We start from the raw sequence: 18,331 nt of genomic DNA on the forward strand, positions 1-18,331 counted from the left end.
CTCCTCCCCTCTCTCTCCCCCAGTCTCTCTCTCCCCCCAGTCTCTCTCTCTCCCCCCAGTCTCTCTCTCCCCCCAGTCTCTCTCTCCCCCAGTCTCTCTCTCCCCCCCAGTCTCTCTCTCCCCCCAGTCTCTCTCTCCCCCCAGTCCAGTCTCTCTCTCTCCCCAGTCTCTCTCTCTCTCTCTCCCCCAGTCTCTCTCTCTCCCCCAGTCTCTCTCTCTCCCCCCAGTCTCTCTCTCTCCCCCAGTCTCTCTCTCTCTCCCCCAGTCTCTCTCTCTCTCCCCCAGTCTCTCTCTCTCTCCCCCCAGTCTCTCTCTCTCTCTCTCTCTTCCCCCAGTCGCGCTCTCTCTTCCCCCAGTCGCGCTCTCTCTTCCCCCCAGTCGCGCTCTCTCTTCCCCCAGTCGCGCTCTCTCTTCCCCCCAGTCGCGCTCTCTCTTCCCCCAGTCGCGCTCTCTCTTCCCCCAGTCGCGCTCTCTCTTCCCCCCAGTCGCGCTCTCTCTTCCCCCCAGTCGCGCTCTCTCTTCCCCCCAGTCGCGCTCTCTCTTCCCCCCAGTCGCGCTCTCTCTTCCCCCCAGTCGCGCTCTCTCTTCCCCCCAGTCGCGCTCTCTCTTCCCCCCAGTCGCGCTCTCTCTTCCCCCCAGTCGCGCTCTCTCTTCCCCCAGTCGCGCTCTCTCTTCCCCCCAGTCGCGCTCTCTCTTCCCCCCAGTCGCGCTCTCTCTTCCCCCCAGTCGCGCTCTCTCTTCCCCCCAGTCGCGCTCTCTCTTCCCCCCAGTCGCGCTCTCTCTTCCCCCAGTCGCGCTCTCTCTTCCCCCCAGTCGCGCTCTCTCTTCCCCCCAGTCGCGCTCTCTCTTCCCCCAGTCGCGCTCTCTCTTCCCCCCAGTCGCGCTCTCTCTTCCCCCCAGTCGCGCTCTCTCTTCCCCCCAGTCGCGCTCTCTCTTCCCCCCAGTCGCGCTCTCTCTTCCCCCCAGTCGCGCTCTCTCTTCCCCCAGTCGCGCTCTCTCTTCCCCCCAGTCGCGCTCTCTCTTCCCCCCAGTCGCGCTCTCTCTTCCCCCCAGTCGCGCTCTCTCTTCCCCCCAGTCGCGCTCTCTCTTCCCCCCAGTCGCGCTCTCTCTTCCCCCCAGTCGCGCTCTCTCTTCCCCCAGTCGCGCTCTCTCTTCCCCCCAGTCGCGCTCTCTCTTCCCCCAGTCGCGCTCTCTCTTCCCCCCAGTCGCGCTCTCTCTTCCCCCCAGTCGCGCTCTCTCTTCCCCCCAGTCGCGCTCTCTCTTCCCCCCAGTCGCGCTCTCTCTTCCCCCCAGTCGCGCTCTCTCTTCCCCCCAGTCGCGCTCTCTCTTCCCCCCAGTCGCGCTCTCTCTTCCCCCAGTCGCGCTCTCTCTTCCCCCAGTCGCGCTCTCTCTTCCCCCCAGTCGCGCTCTCTCTTCCCCCCAGTCGCGCTCTCTCTTCCCCCCAGTCGCGCTCTCTCTTCCCCCAGTCGCGCTCTCTCTTCCCCCAGTCGCGCTCTCTCTCCCCCAGTCGCGCTCTCTCTTCCCCCAGTCGCGCTCTCTCTTCCCCCCAGTCGCGCTCTCTCTTCCCCCCAGTCGCGCTCTCTCTTCCCCCCAGTCGCGCTCTCTCTTCCCCCAGTCGCGCTCTCTCTTCCCCCCAGTCGCGCTCTCTCTTCCCCCCAGTCGCGCTCTCTCTTCCCCCAGTCGCGCTCTCTCTTCCCCCAGTCGCGCTCTCTCTTCCCCCCAGTCGCGCTCTCTCTTCCCCCCAGTCGCGCTCTCTCTTCCCCCCAGTCGCGCTCTCTCTTCCCCCCAGTCGCGCTCTCTCTTCCCCCCAGTCGCGCTCTCTCTTCCCCCCAGTCGCGCTCTCTCTTCCCCCCAGTCGCGCTCTCTCTTCCCCCCAGTCGCGCTCTCTCTTCCCCCCAGTCGCGCTCTCTCTTCCCCCCCAGTCGCGCTCTCTCTTCCCCCCAGTCGCGCTCTCTCTTCCCCCCAGTCGCGCTCTCTCTTCCCCCCAGTCGCGCTCTCTCTTCCCCCCAGTCGCGCTCTCTCTTCCCCCCAGTCGCGCTCTCTCTTCCCCCCAGTCGCGCTCTCTCTTCCCCCCCCAGTCGCGCTCTCTCTTCCCCCCCCAGTCGCGCTCTCTCTTCCCCCCCCCAGTCGCGCTCTCTCTTCCCCCCCAGTCGCGCTCTCTCTTCCCCCCCCCAGTCGCGCTCTCTCTTCCCCCCCAGTCGCGCTCTCTCTTCCCCCCAGTCGCGCTCTCTCTTCCCCCCCAGTCGCGTTCTCTCTTCCCCCCCAGTCGCGCTCTCTCTTCCCCCCCAGTCGCGCTCTCTCTTCCCCCCCCAGTCGCGCTCTCTCTTCCCCCCCAGTCGCGCTCTCTCTTCCCCCCCAGTCGCGCTCTCTCTTCCCCCCCAGTCGCGCTCTCTCTTCCCCCCCAGTCGCGCTCTCTCTTCCCCCCCAGTCGCGCTCTCTCTTCCCCCCCAGTCGCGCTCTCTCTTCCCCCCCAGTCGCGCTCTCTCTTCCCCCCCAGTCGCGCTCTCTCTTCGGCCCCAGTCGCGCTCTCTCTTCGGCCCCAGTCGCGCGCTCTCTTCCCCCCCAGTCCCGCTCTCTCTTCCCCCCAGTCGCGCGCTCTCTTCCCCCCCAGTCGCGCTCTCTCTTCCCCCCCAGTCGCGCTCTCTCTTCCCCCCCAGTCGCGCTCTCTCTCTCTTCCAACAACAACATGCCCTCAAAAAAGCCTCGGCACCGCCGGGCACTCCAGCTAGTTATAAATAAAGTACAATATATTTGTTTATATTCCATCATTAACATTTAGATATATTTCTGTCCAGAAAATAAGTTGTGCTTTTAGTTCCAATATTCAAAATCAATCTATAGCGTAACAGCTAAATGCTGCAATTCTTGTTTTAACAAAAAAAAATGAGAATACATATTTTTCTCTATAATTAAGGAAATACTAACAAAATCCCATACTCTGCCATCTGTATTTTAAAGTTCCTATTCTTACAATTTTGTAAGGGGATTATTAATTAGAGGGAAAAACGGGCATTTTCCCATTTTTGTCTTTAAGGGGACCTTCGGTCATATTTTATTTAGGACATTTTAGTAGTATATTTGTCAGAGAATCAGAGAGAGTGCAACTCTCATTCTGGTTGTGTATTCCATAGTATTGAAATATTTTTGCAAAATTAGCCCAGATTTTGCGTAATTAAGGATTACGCCACCAGCATCCGAACTGAATGCACACACTTACCTGTTGTGAGGCCCCAAACAAATAGTTGCTGTCAGGCGCTGCAGAGTTGAGCACAGCGTAGTGGCCCACGGATCCCAGGGGCGCACCATGTGCGTAAGTGTACCTGGGATCACGTGGGCTGGTGCTCCAATCAGGAAACAGAAGCGCGCTCATTCTCTCCCACTAGATGCTGTGGCATTTTGTAGGGAGAATATAGCAGCTAATGTTGATAAAAGTTTTTATGCATTTTGTACCATGAAAGTTCACCTGAAGATACTGTGAGGGGAGTAAGGAACGTGAATTTTTTTTTATTTGCAGAACTGTCAATTCCCCGAACAGTCTCTCAATCTACGCAGCCTGGATTTAATCCTTTTCATATATTTTTAAACAAAAAAGCATCAGATGAAGATTTTTCATTGATGGGTATCCCCTTATGCTGTGCAAACAAGCTGTTGCACCAGCCGTAAAATTTTCAAGCGTAGTTGTTGAGCAGTTGGTGAGCAATTAACCCAACTCTCCGCCAGTGATTAGGATTTCAATGTCATAGCGGATGACCTGTCAAGTCGGAACCTGACAGATCGCAAGTTCGGGATTTAGCGCATATGGAAATCCCAAACTTGCTGTCCATTTCAAAGGCGTACACCATCATACTGACCACAAATACTGCCCCATTATATTGACAATATTAGAAATGTTGGATTCACTTCTTTTGGACTTTAGCATTTGCATAAGTGCAGAAACAGAAATATTTTTGAATTGACATTTAACACTGAAATTGACAATAGGTGTCAAACTGTTATGTTTCATTAAGGCCTGTAAAATGATCTGCAATGGAGATCAGTAACCAATACTATCTTATCAATAAGAGGCAGGCGTGGTAAACTGATTGAGAAATGCTAATAATTGAGACATTGGAAACAATCAAAGCAATGTTAACATTTTAGTATTTCCTTTCATTTGCATCCTTCCTATTCAATGTAAGTAAGTTCAAGGAGGGATTATCTATGAAATTAGCTCAGCATTTACGAATGATGCATTATGAAATTATTTATTTAGTAACTGAGCTATGGTTCAGCTTGTTGACATATTTTGCTGCAAGATGAATTTTGTTAAAACAATTAATATACAGACAGGGGATTTAGCAGTCAAGTTATATATGAATAACTTATTACTAACTATTTTTGGAATATGGTTTTGAAACAAATATTGTATTTGGAGATGTATGGCACCCTATTACTGAGAACACAAACAACATTGCAGTTTGCCTCAGAATTTTCAACTACTTGGCATAATATGGAGGGAAGGAGGACAATATGGCATCTTTGAAAGTTCGAAACCCAGATGTTTCGCATTACATTTCTCTCTGCAATGCTTTCTGCCTCAATGACTGCTTTATTACAGAGCTGGAATTGAATTGAAAGCTATTTAAAGTCCTAAGGACATCTTTTTATTAAACTTCCCATCAGCCTATTTTCCATTATGAATGGTGGCAGTTTCTGTTTGTCCATTGTAACTTTGTTGGAAGAGCCTCACAACCCCAGAAAAATGGCGTAAATAATGTTTTGTCATTTTTCTGGGGTTTCTGCAGCTCTTCCCCCAAAGTTATGGTGGACAAGCGGGAGAGCCCATGAAATTTCACTCCCATTTTCTGGAGAGCATACCTATAGAGCTGGCCAATTAATGTGGGATTTGCAGAGGATACTACTTGGTTGCATTACCTCTGTTTTTAGTCATGTATCATTAATGTTGACATATTTGTCTCTCCTCACTGCATCTTTCACATAAGTCTCTTTACCATGCAAGATACTCTTCTACCCGTCAGCTGAATTTATGGAATGACTGTAGCCTTAATACTAGTTTCTCTTACGCATTTTGGCCCGGATTTTGCAGTGGGTAATGATGACGAACTGTCAGTGTTCGCCACCATTCCCCCTCTGAAACTGGCTGCAACTTCAGGATTTAGCGTATGCGCACCTAAATGCGGAAATCCTGAAGTTGCGGTCAGTCATTCACTGCTCTGACAGTGGCTGCGCTGTGGACCCACCCACCCACCCCCCCCCCCCCATAACCAGCAATCAGTATAATCAGTGAAACTGACCAAAACTTAGGCTTTTCCGTGGTAATATCGCTGTTAAATATCCCATTAAATGTTAAACCTTGTTGGAATAAGTGTAACTGGGGTTTTAACAGGATATTTATTGGTAAACAAACATTTTGGCCCTGAAAAATTAATTTTGGTATTTGTGGAATGTCAAACTTTTCCATTATGATAGAAATTAATAGATTTTTAAAAACTTTTTTTTAAATTTTTTTTAAAGGTTTTTATTTTAAAGTTTGTTCATGATATTTCAACTCCTATCTTATCCCCATGTGAGAGCCCCAATCTTTATTTCACACTAACATTTTTGAAAACTCCAGATAAAAGCAGCTTCGCATTTTCTGGTTTCTTGTCTGAGAATTCTGCAATTTGATTGATTGCTTAGACAGCTTCTTGACATCACAGCAGCATCGCACAAGGAATTTCCATTAGAGTGTTGAAATCAAATGAACCTCGAAAAAGACAAACTTCTCGCCACAGATTGCGAGATCTCTGGGCCGCTTTCTTCGGGGCCAGCGGTGATGCCTTTGCTTTGCTGCTGACCGCAAATTTCTGGCTGTTAATTTTGATTGTAAACATGTATTTTTCAGGTTGTTCTATGCTTCTCTCCAGTGGGCTTTGTTCTTCGGATGAGAGCAAGAAAGTTCCCAGCCGTGGTCAACTGCACGGCCATTGACTGGTTTCACCCATGGTCCCAGATGGCACTGGAATCTGTCAGCCATAGTTTCATTGAAAGAATTGATGGACTGGAGGTAAACTTAATATTGCTTGTGTGTTACATTGTACAAAATAGAGCTTCCAGTTTGTCACCTACAGGATTATTTAATTATGAAATTTAAAACTGATTTTTCCCTTCCAAGTGTTGTAGACCCAATGAATGACAAGTAAATCAGCGACTGACATTTCATTCCAGAAGGAGAAAAAATAGCACCTTGCATTGCTGGAATGAAATGGTCCTAATGTCATTGCCAATTGTTTGGTTCAAACTTCAGACAATGCATTTACTCTAAATGGTCAATGATATTGTATTTTTGAACTTTACTAGTTTACCTATTTTTCCATAGTACACCAACAATTTAAAGCATTTGTCAAAATATACAACAATCAACCAATAGTTTTACAAAGATTAAAAGGTTTGAACTTGTGAAGTTGCAAGACAAAACTCATGAGCACATTACTGAATTATTTTTCATTATCTATTATTCTCTATTGTGTATCTTCTATATATTCCTTTGTGACTCCAGTACCAGCTCAATAGTTGAATCCAATGGGACTTGTCTTGTAGCTCAAAGATCTTCTGTAGCAACAGATTTATTTCAGTTGCATCATTTCTTGTTATCAAACACTGAAGACTGTGGGGGTGATTTTATCAATGGAGACGTGATGGAGGCAGGACTGCTGCTTGTCGGGTTTTAGTCCCGTCTCCATCGACGTCCGGCCAACCCAAGCTATTTTCCCTTGATTGACCTTGTTAAGCCTGCCCAGCGGGCTTAGCAGGCCAATTAAGGGAAAGCTGGTGACAGAATGTCAGCGTATGATGTATCATCTGTCAAATTTTTGACAGATGAATTGTCATCGTTTGGCAGCTTTGAGAAGCTGTCAAACACTGACAATCTTTGTTCTTTGGTGAGTCCTTGTACTCAAGACTCACCAAACCTCTTTCCTGAGCAGAAATCAGATGGCTGTTGCATCAGAGAATGCAGCAGCCATTCTGTCATCTCTGCTGTGGAGATGAGGCAGCTCCACAACCGAAAGGGATGAAGCCTGGAGGAAGAAGCAACGGTAAGTAATCTTATTAAAACACTTTAGAGTCACCTCACACACTTACCTCTCCACACTTGCACTCATCACTCACCTGCACACCGGACATTTCGGCCCCTCAGACCGACGGCCCGCCTTGCTGACCCTGGCGCGATTTGGAGCCATCGGGAAGCCCACACTTCAGGGCTCAAAATAGGGATTAGCCAAAAAACTGACTGTTAACTACCTGTTAACAGGCAGTTAATTGGCACTAGTCCCCTTCCCGCCTCGAGGAGACGGGACCCGGCGCGGGCCGGGTGCCCAACTCATGGGAAGATGGCACGGAGGCGGGTTGGGGGCGTGATGGGTACCCGTTCCCAGATTCTGCCATTTTCCCGGCAGACCTGCCTCCCCAGGGCTGGGAAAATGTCCCCAATTATTTCATTTAAAGTACAGATATTTGATACAGTTTGATCATTATAAGCTTAATGTTCAATAGAGGCTTGATGAATACAAAATAAAATTGCTGTCTGACTGCCATAACACGTTAAGACCTCAGTGATTCATAGTTTTTCAACTTTTCCATATTTATCTAAAAATATCACCCAGACCATCTCTTTGTGGACTGCCAGATATATTGATTTGCTGTGTATTTGTTGTATGTTCAATAATATCGGTTCATGTGATTATTTATTAATTTATTTATTTCCATTGTCTTTGCTGCAATCTTTTCCTGAAGGAGTTGACCCCTTCATGGGTACAGTTCCACAAATGGCCGTCACTTTCTGGTACCTCATCCAAGTGGCTTTTATTCATGTGTAAGCCTTGAGCACGAGTGTTGTCAGGCTAATTGCCTGCAAAAGGCAGCAAAGTTGAGTCTGATCCTTTTCTCACCAGACTTCCACACATATGAGCTCATTGATAGTAATCATAACTGGGAACTGGCTGAATTTTCCCTCCCCAGCTCAGGGGCACTGAGGCCAATTATAGTGCCCCTATTGTTGCTCCAGCTAAAATTGGGTAACTCAGTACAGCCCAGGGATCAAACTGAGACCATCCAGATCTGTATGACTCACTGGATAAATTCACTAAGCCTTCAGAGGATCCTCCTGGTTAAAAATGTATCATTATGGTAATTTGAAGTTTTTTTTATATTGGTACTGCAATACTATCCACTATTCAGAATTTCTCCAGTTCTAGTAGAAGAATTAACAGGTCAGTCTACTATACATTATAGAAACTGATACTGAAATATTACAGTTATTAATTTCATTGGAAGTGGAGTTTTTGTATCCATAACTAAATGGTTATACCAACATGATACTCCTGGATGTTTTTGCTTATAAAACAAATCTTAGTATGGCTTCATTTTGCTTAAATGCAAATAATTGTAAGCTTTATAACCTCAGTATCTAACTTAGAAATGCGACTTTTTCACACATGCAATGTCAAAATACAACCTCTCATTGTCCTTTTCACAAAGTACTGTATGCCACTTATCTTAAATGCATAGTTCTAAACCTTGAAAATCTTAGTCTTTATATTAGATATTTAAACTCATTTGTGCACTGACAGACTTCAAATGTTCTTATGTTCTTGTACATTAATTATACACCATGCAGAGTTTTTATGCTGTATTGAATTTTATGTTTATATGCCTAAGAAACTTAAAAGCTATTTTTCTTCAGTGAAGTTGAATGTTTGTTAACTTTATTTGCATTCAGATAAGGTAATTTAAATTTATTGCTTGTCAAGCTTAAATTGACCCCATATTTTTTAATAAGTCAAGAAGAGTGACAGTTAATTTATCTAAAACGGGAGCATATTGTCCCAGAACATATTGGACCAGGAGGCACGTATTAAGGAATTTTTAAACACTTATGATACAGTGTGCATTAGTGTGAAAACTGAGTTTAGAATATCCCATTAATGACGCAGTGATCAGTTACCAATGGAAATAAATAATTCATGATGAAGGAAATTACTCTAATTAGCAGGCAGTTCAAGTCCTTTGATAAAACCCAGCTCTAATTCCGTGAAGGGCAGGAAGTGCTGTCATCAGTCAGCCCTGAAAAGATTAGCATCTATTATGAATGAGGTTAGGCACCCTAGTGAAGCCATGTGTGTCCTGGAGACAAACTTAATATGTTAAAAAACGGGACACAGTTAGTCTCACCAACACACCATGACTCCTGCTGAGCCATTGTGTATAGGTACAAGCAAACAGCCACAGCCTGATCATTCTTTTCCTGTCCATCATTCTGACAACTGTGAAAATACATTTTCCATGCAAAGTAGGAATAGGGCAAACAGTATTTGTATAACAGCATGGCATGTCAGAGAGTTTTTGAGTTTTCAAATAAGATCTTTGAAATGAAGCTTTATTATTCTAGAAGTATTGTGTGTTTTTAGTAATGGAATGCATTTGTAGATATGCGGTAAAGTAAAAATATATTGCATATCATTTTCCTTGAAGTAGATGAAAGTTTTTACGTTTTTGCTGTTCTTTATAGTAGGTAAATTCTGGCCAGTTTGTGTAATTTTCATGTTTTGTGGCAGTGTATATGCCAAGTTAAAGTTCTACAGCTTGGTTTTTGCTTCATAAATTCCATCTTTGCTGAAACCCTAAACCTTTGAAGTGGGTGATCAGTTTATAGTGTATTGATATTGCAGGCAAGAAATTTACTGGCACATTTTTAGGTCACAAAAAACTATCTAACCAACGATATAATTCTTTTGCACTCAGAATTAAGGATTAGATAAATTTTAATACATTTTGGAGTCATTTTATAGAATCCCTATCAAAGTACCTAATATAGTAATGGCTAAATTTAAGTATATTTATAAATGCAAATATGTACACATTTTATTGTTACTTCAAGCACATCTACTCCATATGACAGTTATTTCTTTATTGTAGTATTAGTTTATATAATTAACATTTACTCTGATCAAAATTAGCTAATTTATGTAGAGCACTGAGAAAAGACTAACATAAAAAAATGGTTACACCTGTAAATACTTTAATATAGTCTATAAGTGTTGATGGATTGCATTTTATAGCTTATAATAAATACTTACCCATTGTTTTATTTCTCTTCTAGCCTGAAGTGAAATCTTCTATTAGTCGGTTTATTGCTCATGCACACATCTGTGTGAATGAAGTTAGTGTGAAATATCAGCAGAATGAGAAACACTATAACTATACCACTCCAAAAAGCTTCCTAGAACAAATTAAATTGTACCAAAACTTGCTGAGTAAGAAAAGAAAAGAACTAATGCAAAAGAAGGAGCGACTGGAAAATGGTCTTCAAAAACTACAAACTACGGCTTCACAAGTGAGTATTCGAAACAAAATTATCATGGACATCATTGCACTGCTGACTGGATGAGAAAATATATACTTTGTATTTATGCAATTTAGCAGGGATTAAGTAATTTGGATGTAGTAATTTATATAACCAAGCCAAAAGTGAACTTTCAAGTAACATCCGTTACTGCTCATCACTGGTAGCTTTTCTCATGTGTATTTGTCTCTGTTGGGCTTGTAGAGAAATATATAACTTTGAATGTAGCCATAGAGGACTGAAAATAATTAAACTGTTTCAACCAAGACGCAAAGGAATGCTTTGCAGTTCCCCAGACACCAACTGCTTTTAACTTTCTGACCCCAAAAATAATGGATTGTGTTATTATATAATAAAATGAAAAACTCAGTTACAGTAGTCTGCTTTTTTTATATTTTAAACCGTGCATGTCTCTGCTTTAATTATCTAGGTAGAAGATCTGAAGGCAAAACTAGCGGTTCAAGAAATGGAACTTCACCAAAGGAACAAAGACGCTGAGGCACTGATCACCAAAGTAGGGCAGCAGACTGAGAAGCTGAATCAAGAGAAAGCTATTGCAGATGCTGAAGAGCAAAGGGTACATGCATGACTGACGACATGTTGTCCAGCAACGGTTGCAAGAATATTAATTTTTAGGAGCTAAAAGTGCTGAGATTTTCAACGTAGTTTGCAAAATTGCATACATCTATAATTAGTTATCATTAAAATTGTTCAGTCAGATTTTTTTTTAAAGTGCAAGAAAAATGCATGTGTTTTCTTGTGAGATGGACAAAGTAGCAGTTAAAATGTAATATACAAGTATAAAACAACTGAGATTATATTAATGATCAGTTTTTTATGAATCATTGTTGTGTAAAGGTACTTCCATAAATATCTCATTATTTGGTACTGTCTTATCCAGTTCATTTCTATTAGAGTAATATTTACCATCATGTTTTGAAATCTTGCATTTTTGAAAAGCTAAGAGGATTAAATACTACATAATAGACAGTGATGCAGTAACACCTTTAAATTGGAAAAATAACACCCAACTGGCAGATTTACAATGTTATTGTAAGACTTTTTAAAAGAAAAGTAACAAAAGCTATTATTTAAGAGAAAAGTGGCTACAATAACTTGTTAGTGCTACAAAGTTAAACTTTAAACAAGTAAATATAGGCAACAACAAATCCTCTAACCGCTTCATTGACATAAGTATTGTTGCAGGTAACTGCCATCCGAGCAGAAGTGTCAAAGCAACAGCAGGAATCTGAAGAAGACCTCGCTAAAGCTGAGCCTGCACTTAGTGCTGCAAATGCTGCCTTGAACACATTAAACAGGGTATGAAGACCAGGCTACAGTGTTTGCAAGAAGTAATTCATTTTACTAAATTACATAAATAGTTGTTTTCTTTTTGTATTTATAGTCAAACTTAACAGAATTACGAACTTTTCCAAATCCACCTGCAATCGTCACCAATGTTACTGCTGCTGTGCAGGTGCTTTTAACTCCCAATGGGAAAATTCCAAAAGATCGAAGTTGGAAAACTGCTAAAGTATATATGAACAAGGTAACATAATATTAATAATCACATGCTATTAAGGTTATATCATTAAATCAATTTTAAGTAATTTTTATATAAAGAACAGTATAAACACTTTTAGCATTTTTAAAACTGCGTAAGTGTTCAACATTTTATTCTAATTTTTTTTTTATCTGTGCTGCATTTATAATCAGATTTTCACATTGCCACAGAGTTCAGTTGCAAATAAAATGCCCACCAAAGATATTTCTGCCTGTGTTCTAGATTTTTTTTACACTGATTTTTTTTTTTTTAGAGAAATACAAATTTATAGTACTATATGTATAGAAGAAATTCACTGGTTTTGCCCATTGTACAGCAGATATCTAAAATTCACATCACATATTTATTTCTGCCGACGAGGCCTGCAATTTAATATGTGAAGAAAATTTACTAAATATCACATTGAAAAATCTTTGGTCTGGAAACAAAATCATTAACACACAAATTATTCTGTGCAGTCATAATCACAGACTTTTATAATTGATTCTCTTCACACCATAGGGATGCTAATAATTGATTCTGCATAAGATGACTAGCATATTGATTTATGTGTTCATGAAAATATGAGTTAGCATGTTATAATAGAATTGCTTGGTGCAAAATAAAAATTCTGAACATTACATAGTTTAGACTTCATATTTGGTTCTTTATGACAGTCAAGTTCATATACAGTATATCCAATTCAAGAAAATCCCTGGTGATGCCTTGATATGTGAAATGTTACCAAACCTCAGTTTGCTATTTTTATAGTCAGTTATTATGTGTTTTGTCCATTCTTACCTTTTGCATGTTAAAGGATTCCATTGCATAATTGTATTTAATTCAAATTAAATTTCAAGCTTGAGAATGTGGTTCTGGCTTTTACTTCTTGGTATATACATACTGAGCTCTGCTAAAATGTATAGTTCTAGTTTATAACTAGTTTGGAGTCATTTAACAAGAATTTGATGCTAACTATATTTTTTCATTTGATGCAACAGTGGCAGTATTTGGGATCACCCATTATCAATATGCATGGTCAATGTCTCACTTTGTGTCAATTAACATCATCTTTCAGTTCAATCTAGTGAAATACACATTTTTAAGTTTCCGAAGAAGAACATAAGACAATTTGCAAGCTAACACAGACACAAATAATACCTGCAAGGGTTATTACTAAAATGCTTATACAGTTTTAAAAAATAGCAGACTTAATGCATTTTAATTTAATCAATTTGATTTACATTTCTGTCTAACAATGTAGTTCTGTATGCTTATCCCCGGGGCAAGGTTTTGAAACACATCTGCAATCATTTTTTATTGTAATTACTCGTTCCCATCATTAACAATAATTATTTTTGATCCAACCTTATTAGGTAGCGTAAACATCAGTACTATAGCCCTGAAACAGTGAAATACACAGCATGACTTTGTCTCGTGTCCCTATAACTTAAAGAAACCAAAACAAAAACAGACATCCTAAAATCAAAATCGAAATTTCAGCACATAAAATGTATTTGTACTGTAGATACCAGCCTCAGCCAGTTTCTCAAGAGTTTGATGTACAGTTGAAAAACCAAGTCTCACTGTTGGCTGCACCTCACTATGGATTGCACTGAACGCTGTGACAAGGGAGTCCTTGCCATTCATGCTTAAGACATAGTCAACAAGCTCCACTCACCAGATGGCTTTTTTGTAATGTTGGGAGAGCATGATAAGAGCATTACTTTGCTTATTGCAATAAAACTGCCATAAATAAGTTTATAAAGTTCTCAGGAGGAATCTGGACACTTTAAAATGTGGCCTTGTACCAGGATCGTGCAGGCTGTGATTTCATGACTCTTGTCTCAATGCACTCAAGAGTCAGATATCAGATCGGATTTATTCTGCCATTTTTGCATTGATGAGCACTTTGTATTGACAAGCGGTAGTATTGACAGCCTTATTTGCTGCGAACCTAGCTGCATTAACAATAATAGATTGAGATGTTCGAAAGCAGCTAAAATGAAGGCAATCTTAAAAGTGCTTCACCATGTTAAAATATTGTTATAACTTTCAGATAACATATACTTATTTCTCTTTGTTTATTATTTGTGCATGTGTTTGGGGACAAAGGACAGGACTTGACTTGGCTTTAAATTTTGTCTCAGGTGGATGATTTCCTACAGGCTATTATTAACTTTGATAAAGAACATATCCCTGAAGCCACGATCAAAACTATAAAGGAAGAATATCTTAGAGATCCTGAATTCAATCCAGACTTTGTGCGAACAAAGTCATCTGTTGCTGCTGGACTCTGTGCTTGGGTTATAAATATTATTAAATTCCATGAGGTAAGGATCTTGATAACTTTTTTTTGCCAATTTTTAGTTTGCACCAAAATCTGTGTTTTATCATTTTTTTGTTAACTCTGAGGTTTTTGCTGAATCTAGATTTATGGGTATTTTCAGAAAAACTTTTTTTTCTTGAAATAATGGCTCCAAAGTTGCCATGTATCCCTCACCTGTCAGCGTCTCCTCCTTGTCTAATGGAACCTAGTCTGTTACAACAGCAACAACAACAATTTTATTTATATAGCACCTTTAACATAGCAAAACATCCCAAGGCACTTCACAGGAGTATTTTAAGACAAAAAATTTGACACCGATCCACATAAGGATAAATTATGGCAGATAACTAAAAGCTTGGTCAAAGAGGTAGATTTTAAGATCGTCTTAAAGGAGGAAAAAGAGGTAGCGAGGTGGACAGGTTTAGGCAGGGAATTCCAGAGCTTAGGGCCTAGGCAACAGGAGGCACGGCCACCAAAGGTTGACCGATTATAATCAGGGATGCTCAAGAGGGCAGAATTAGAGGAACGCAGATATCTCGGGGGTGGGGGGATGGGGGTGCTGAAGGAGATTAGAGATAGGAAGGGGCGAGGCCATGGAGGGATTTGAAAACGAGGATGAGAATTTTGAAATCAAGGTGCTGCTTAACCGGGAGCCAATATAGGTCAGCGAACACAGGGGTGATGGGCGAATGGGACTTGGTGCGAGTTAGGGCATGGGCAGCCGAGTTTTGGATGACCTCAAGTTTACGTAGGGTGGAATGTGGGAGGCCAGCCAGGAGTGCGTTGGAATAGTCAAGTCTAGAGGTTATATGCTGCGGATATGTGGTCAGAAGCTCATTTCAGGGTCAAATATGACACCAAGGTTGCGAACAGTGTGGTTCAGCCTCAGACAGATGTTAGGGAGAGGGATGTAGTCAGTGGCTAGGGAACTGAGTTTGTGCCGGGGACCGAAAACAATGGCTTCGGTCTTCCCAATTTAATTGGAGAAAATTTTTGCTCATCCAGAACTGTATGTCGGACAAGCAGTCTGTGGAGGGGTCGAGAGACGAGGTAGTGAGGTAGAGCTGGGTGTCATCAGCGTACATGTGGAAACTAACGCTGTGTTTTCGGATGATGTCGCCAAGGGGCAACATGTAGATGAGAAATAGGAGGGGGCCAAGGATAGATCCTTGGGGGACACCAGAGGTAATGATGCGAGAGCAGGAAGAGAAGCCGTTGGAGGTGATTCTCTGGTTACGATTAGATAGATAAGAATGGAACCAGGCAAGTGCAGTCCCACCCAGCTTGTCGACAGTGAAGAGGCGTTTGAGGAAGATGGAGTGGTCAACCATGTCAAAGGCTGCAGACAAGTCAAGAAGGACGAGGAAGGATAGTTTACCTTTTGTCACAGTCACAAAGGATGTCATTTGTGACTTTGATGAGAGCTGTTTTGGTCCTGTGGCAAGGGCGGAAACCTGATTGGAAGGATTCAAACATGGAATTGGGGGAAAAGATGGACACGGATTTGGGAGGCGACAACACGTTCAAGGACTTTGGAGAGGAAAGGGAGGTTGGAGATGGGGCAGTAGTTTGCAAGGATGGAGATATCAAGGTTTGGTTTTTTGAGGAGAGTTACTTCAATATTGTAGTGCTCACAACTGCTTTCATTTCTGAATGACTAACAGTTGCTGTACTGATGATTTGCTCTCCACCTATTTCCTCTGAATTCAGATATTCATATTGGGTGAGCTGAGGGGAGAATCCAGATGGAAGGCAGTTTCATTTAAATAGTTCATTAGAGCCATGTAACAGTGCTTACCATTAGTTATTCTTAGGTTTGCTGGGTTTTGTCAGTGTTACTGAAGAAAACACCAACTCCAATTTATTCTGTCCGGTGGCAATAAACTCAAAAATTGGAAACACTAAAAATGTTTAATCAAGAAAGAAATAATTACAGATTCTGCAAAAGTATACAGGTAGAAAATATATATACTACCTACCAGTAACTCTCAATAACATAAAATAAGCACCTTAAAAAGAGTTTGACCCTGATTTTACAGACACAGCAATTGAACGGCGCTCTCCGTTCATTACGCTTATGCTGCCTAAAGACTTTTCGTGGCCTTTTGCATGGCAATTTATGGTCATCGGGAATCCGATACAGCGCAGCGCCCTCTACAGGGAATCAGGGACCTGTGTGAACAGTGAAAGTAACAGCGTGTCTCCTCAACCAATCAAATTGAAGAATCCTTACTGAGACAGAAAGGCTGGGATTTTCCTTACCTCGGCGAGTCCGGGGCGGGCAATGTCGGTGGCGGCCCTGCTGCTGGCTCCATCCCACTGTATAAAATGAATTTACATTGATGGGGCTTGTTAAGCCGCCCAGCGCATTTTTCGATCCAATTGGAGGAAGCGGGTCTGGTCACATCATTCATGACGTGTCATCAGCTGGTTTCCTTAAACGGACCATGATCAACTTTCTTTTGACATTTGTGCTGTCAGTGTTCTACAGCATTGAAGTGCTGCAAACACTGACAATCATTGTACAAAGGTGCAGGGCTTATGCAGGGAGGTCCTCTTAACTTCCAGTGGGCGGAAGAGCCCTCCCCAAGAGACCAAAACAGCCTGGTTGCACATTGCACAGGAGGGCACAAGTAGGGATGTGGTCAGGAGGACTTGGGGGCAGTGGCGCAAATGTTTTAATGATCTCATTAGATCACGAAACATTAGTACAAAGCCTCTCATCACATCCCCATCACTCTGCCTTCCCTACCCTACTCCTGCACATCCTTGCTCATATCAACTTACCTTGCACCTCCATCCATCCCTCTTTATCTACATTATCACTTCCCCATCTCACTAGCCAGCCCTCACACTCACCCTCATCCTAGTGCAATCATACCAACTAACAACACACAAGGGTAGCCACTTGGGTGTTCATCCAATGTTTATGTAAAGTTTCTATTAATGCACTGTCAAACATTGAAATCTTTATTTCCAACACTTTGCATTCACCTTTGGAAGTGGTTCAGTGAGTTGGAGTGAATGGTGAGACATAACTGTACCCCCTGCAATGGTGATGAAGGTGAAAGGAATGGCTTGGTCATTGAAGGGATGCTTTTTGTGTCGGTGTAGGGTGGTGCCAACCTGGCGCACCATGTGGCAGCCAGGGTGTACAGCGTAAAGTTAAGTAAATCTGGACATGATGAGGCCATCCCTGGCCTCCCGGACAGCAATGTGCTCGGGTGCTGAGGCCCTCTGTCCTGTGCAGCATCAGGTGATTGCGGAGAAGGAGGTGGTTGTTGTTGGTGCTGCTGGTGTTGGGGCTCATCGTGGTTCAATTCTGAGGACCAAAGTGAGACAGTATAAACGGCACTCATGTTGATGGAATAGATGGCAAGTGAATTACAGATGGCAGAAGCAGTCTGTCAATGGTGAGAGAGGTAATGATGCAAGACTGGATGAAGACTTGTGGAAAGACTTGCAGCATGCTAAATCTGTTGTGGAAATGCAGTGAGCAACAGCTTGTGGTTGAGGAAAGTGATCTGTCAGGTGGGAGCTTTTACTGTACATTTGAAGCTGTCAAGGAATCAGTTGGAGCAATGGCCACTGAACTCCTGCCTCAGGTTGACAGACATGGTTACTGAACAGCGTGGTTCCCATGGCCATGAAGTTAAAGTTAAAAAGTAAGGTAAAAACACCTGTTAAGAGTCTGGTAAGTACATTATAATGAGTTTAATTGGGTCATTCGCCACTGCCTGTCGGGTCTGCTCAGCACTAACACCCGACGTTCGGAAAGGCGCATTGCGGTGGGTTGACAGCAGGTTCCTGACCCGCTGTCAAAAAAAAACACTTTCCCACCTGACCCACTGGAAAATTCTGGCAGAAATGTCTAAGTTAGAATATGTTATTCATTGTAAAATCATATACAGAAAGCAAAATAAAGAGAGGGAAAGAAGGATGGGATTAAGAGCAAGAGGTAAGAGACAGAAAGAAAAAGTAAACAAATAATTAATTTTACTTTTTAAAACATTTAAAATCTCCAACAATAATTAAAATCTGAAGGAATGAGACTCCATACTTTTAACAATAAATTTTC

General features: G+C 42.6%; 1 protein-coding gene across 1 annotated transcript in view; it reads left to right on the forward strand.

Annotated features, from left to right (window-relative positions):
* LOC147120358 (dynein axonemal heavy chain 11-like) overlaps positions 1-18,331 on the forward strand; it is a 173,802-nt gene that overhangs the window by 106,313 nt on the left and 49,158 nt on the right. Inside the window, exons 16-21 of the mRNA XM_085984222.1 lie at positions 5,885-6,046; positions 10,139-10,372; positions 10,812-10,958; positions 11,588-11,701; positions 11,787-11,930; positions 14,075-14,257. Coding sequence (XP_085840348.1) covers positions 5,885-6,046; positions 10,139-10,372; positions 10,812-10,958; positions 11,588-11,701; positions 11,787-11,930; positions 14,075-14,257 — 984 coding nt within the window. The remainder of the gene's footprint in view (positions 1-5,884; positions 6,047-10,138; positions 10,373-10,811; positions 10,959-11,587; positions 11,702-11,786; positions 11,931-14,074; positions 14,258-18,331) is intronic.

This window comes from Somniosus microcephalus, chromosome 4 (assembly GCF_052327205.1).
Source record: "Somniosus microcephalus isolate GS21.2 chromosome 4, FLI_Smic_1.0, whole genome shotgun sequence".
NCBI lineage: Eukaryota > Metazoa > Chordata > Chondrichthyes > Squaliformes > Somniosidae > Somniosus > Somniosus microcephalus.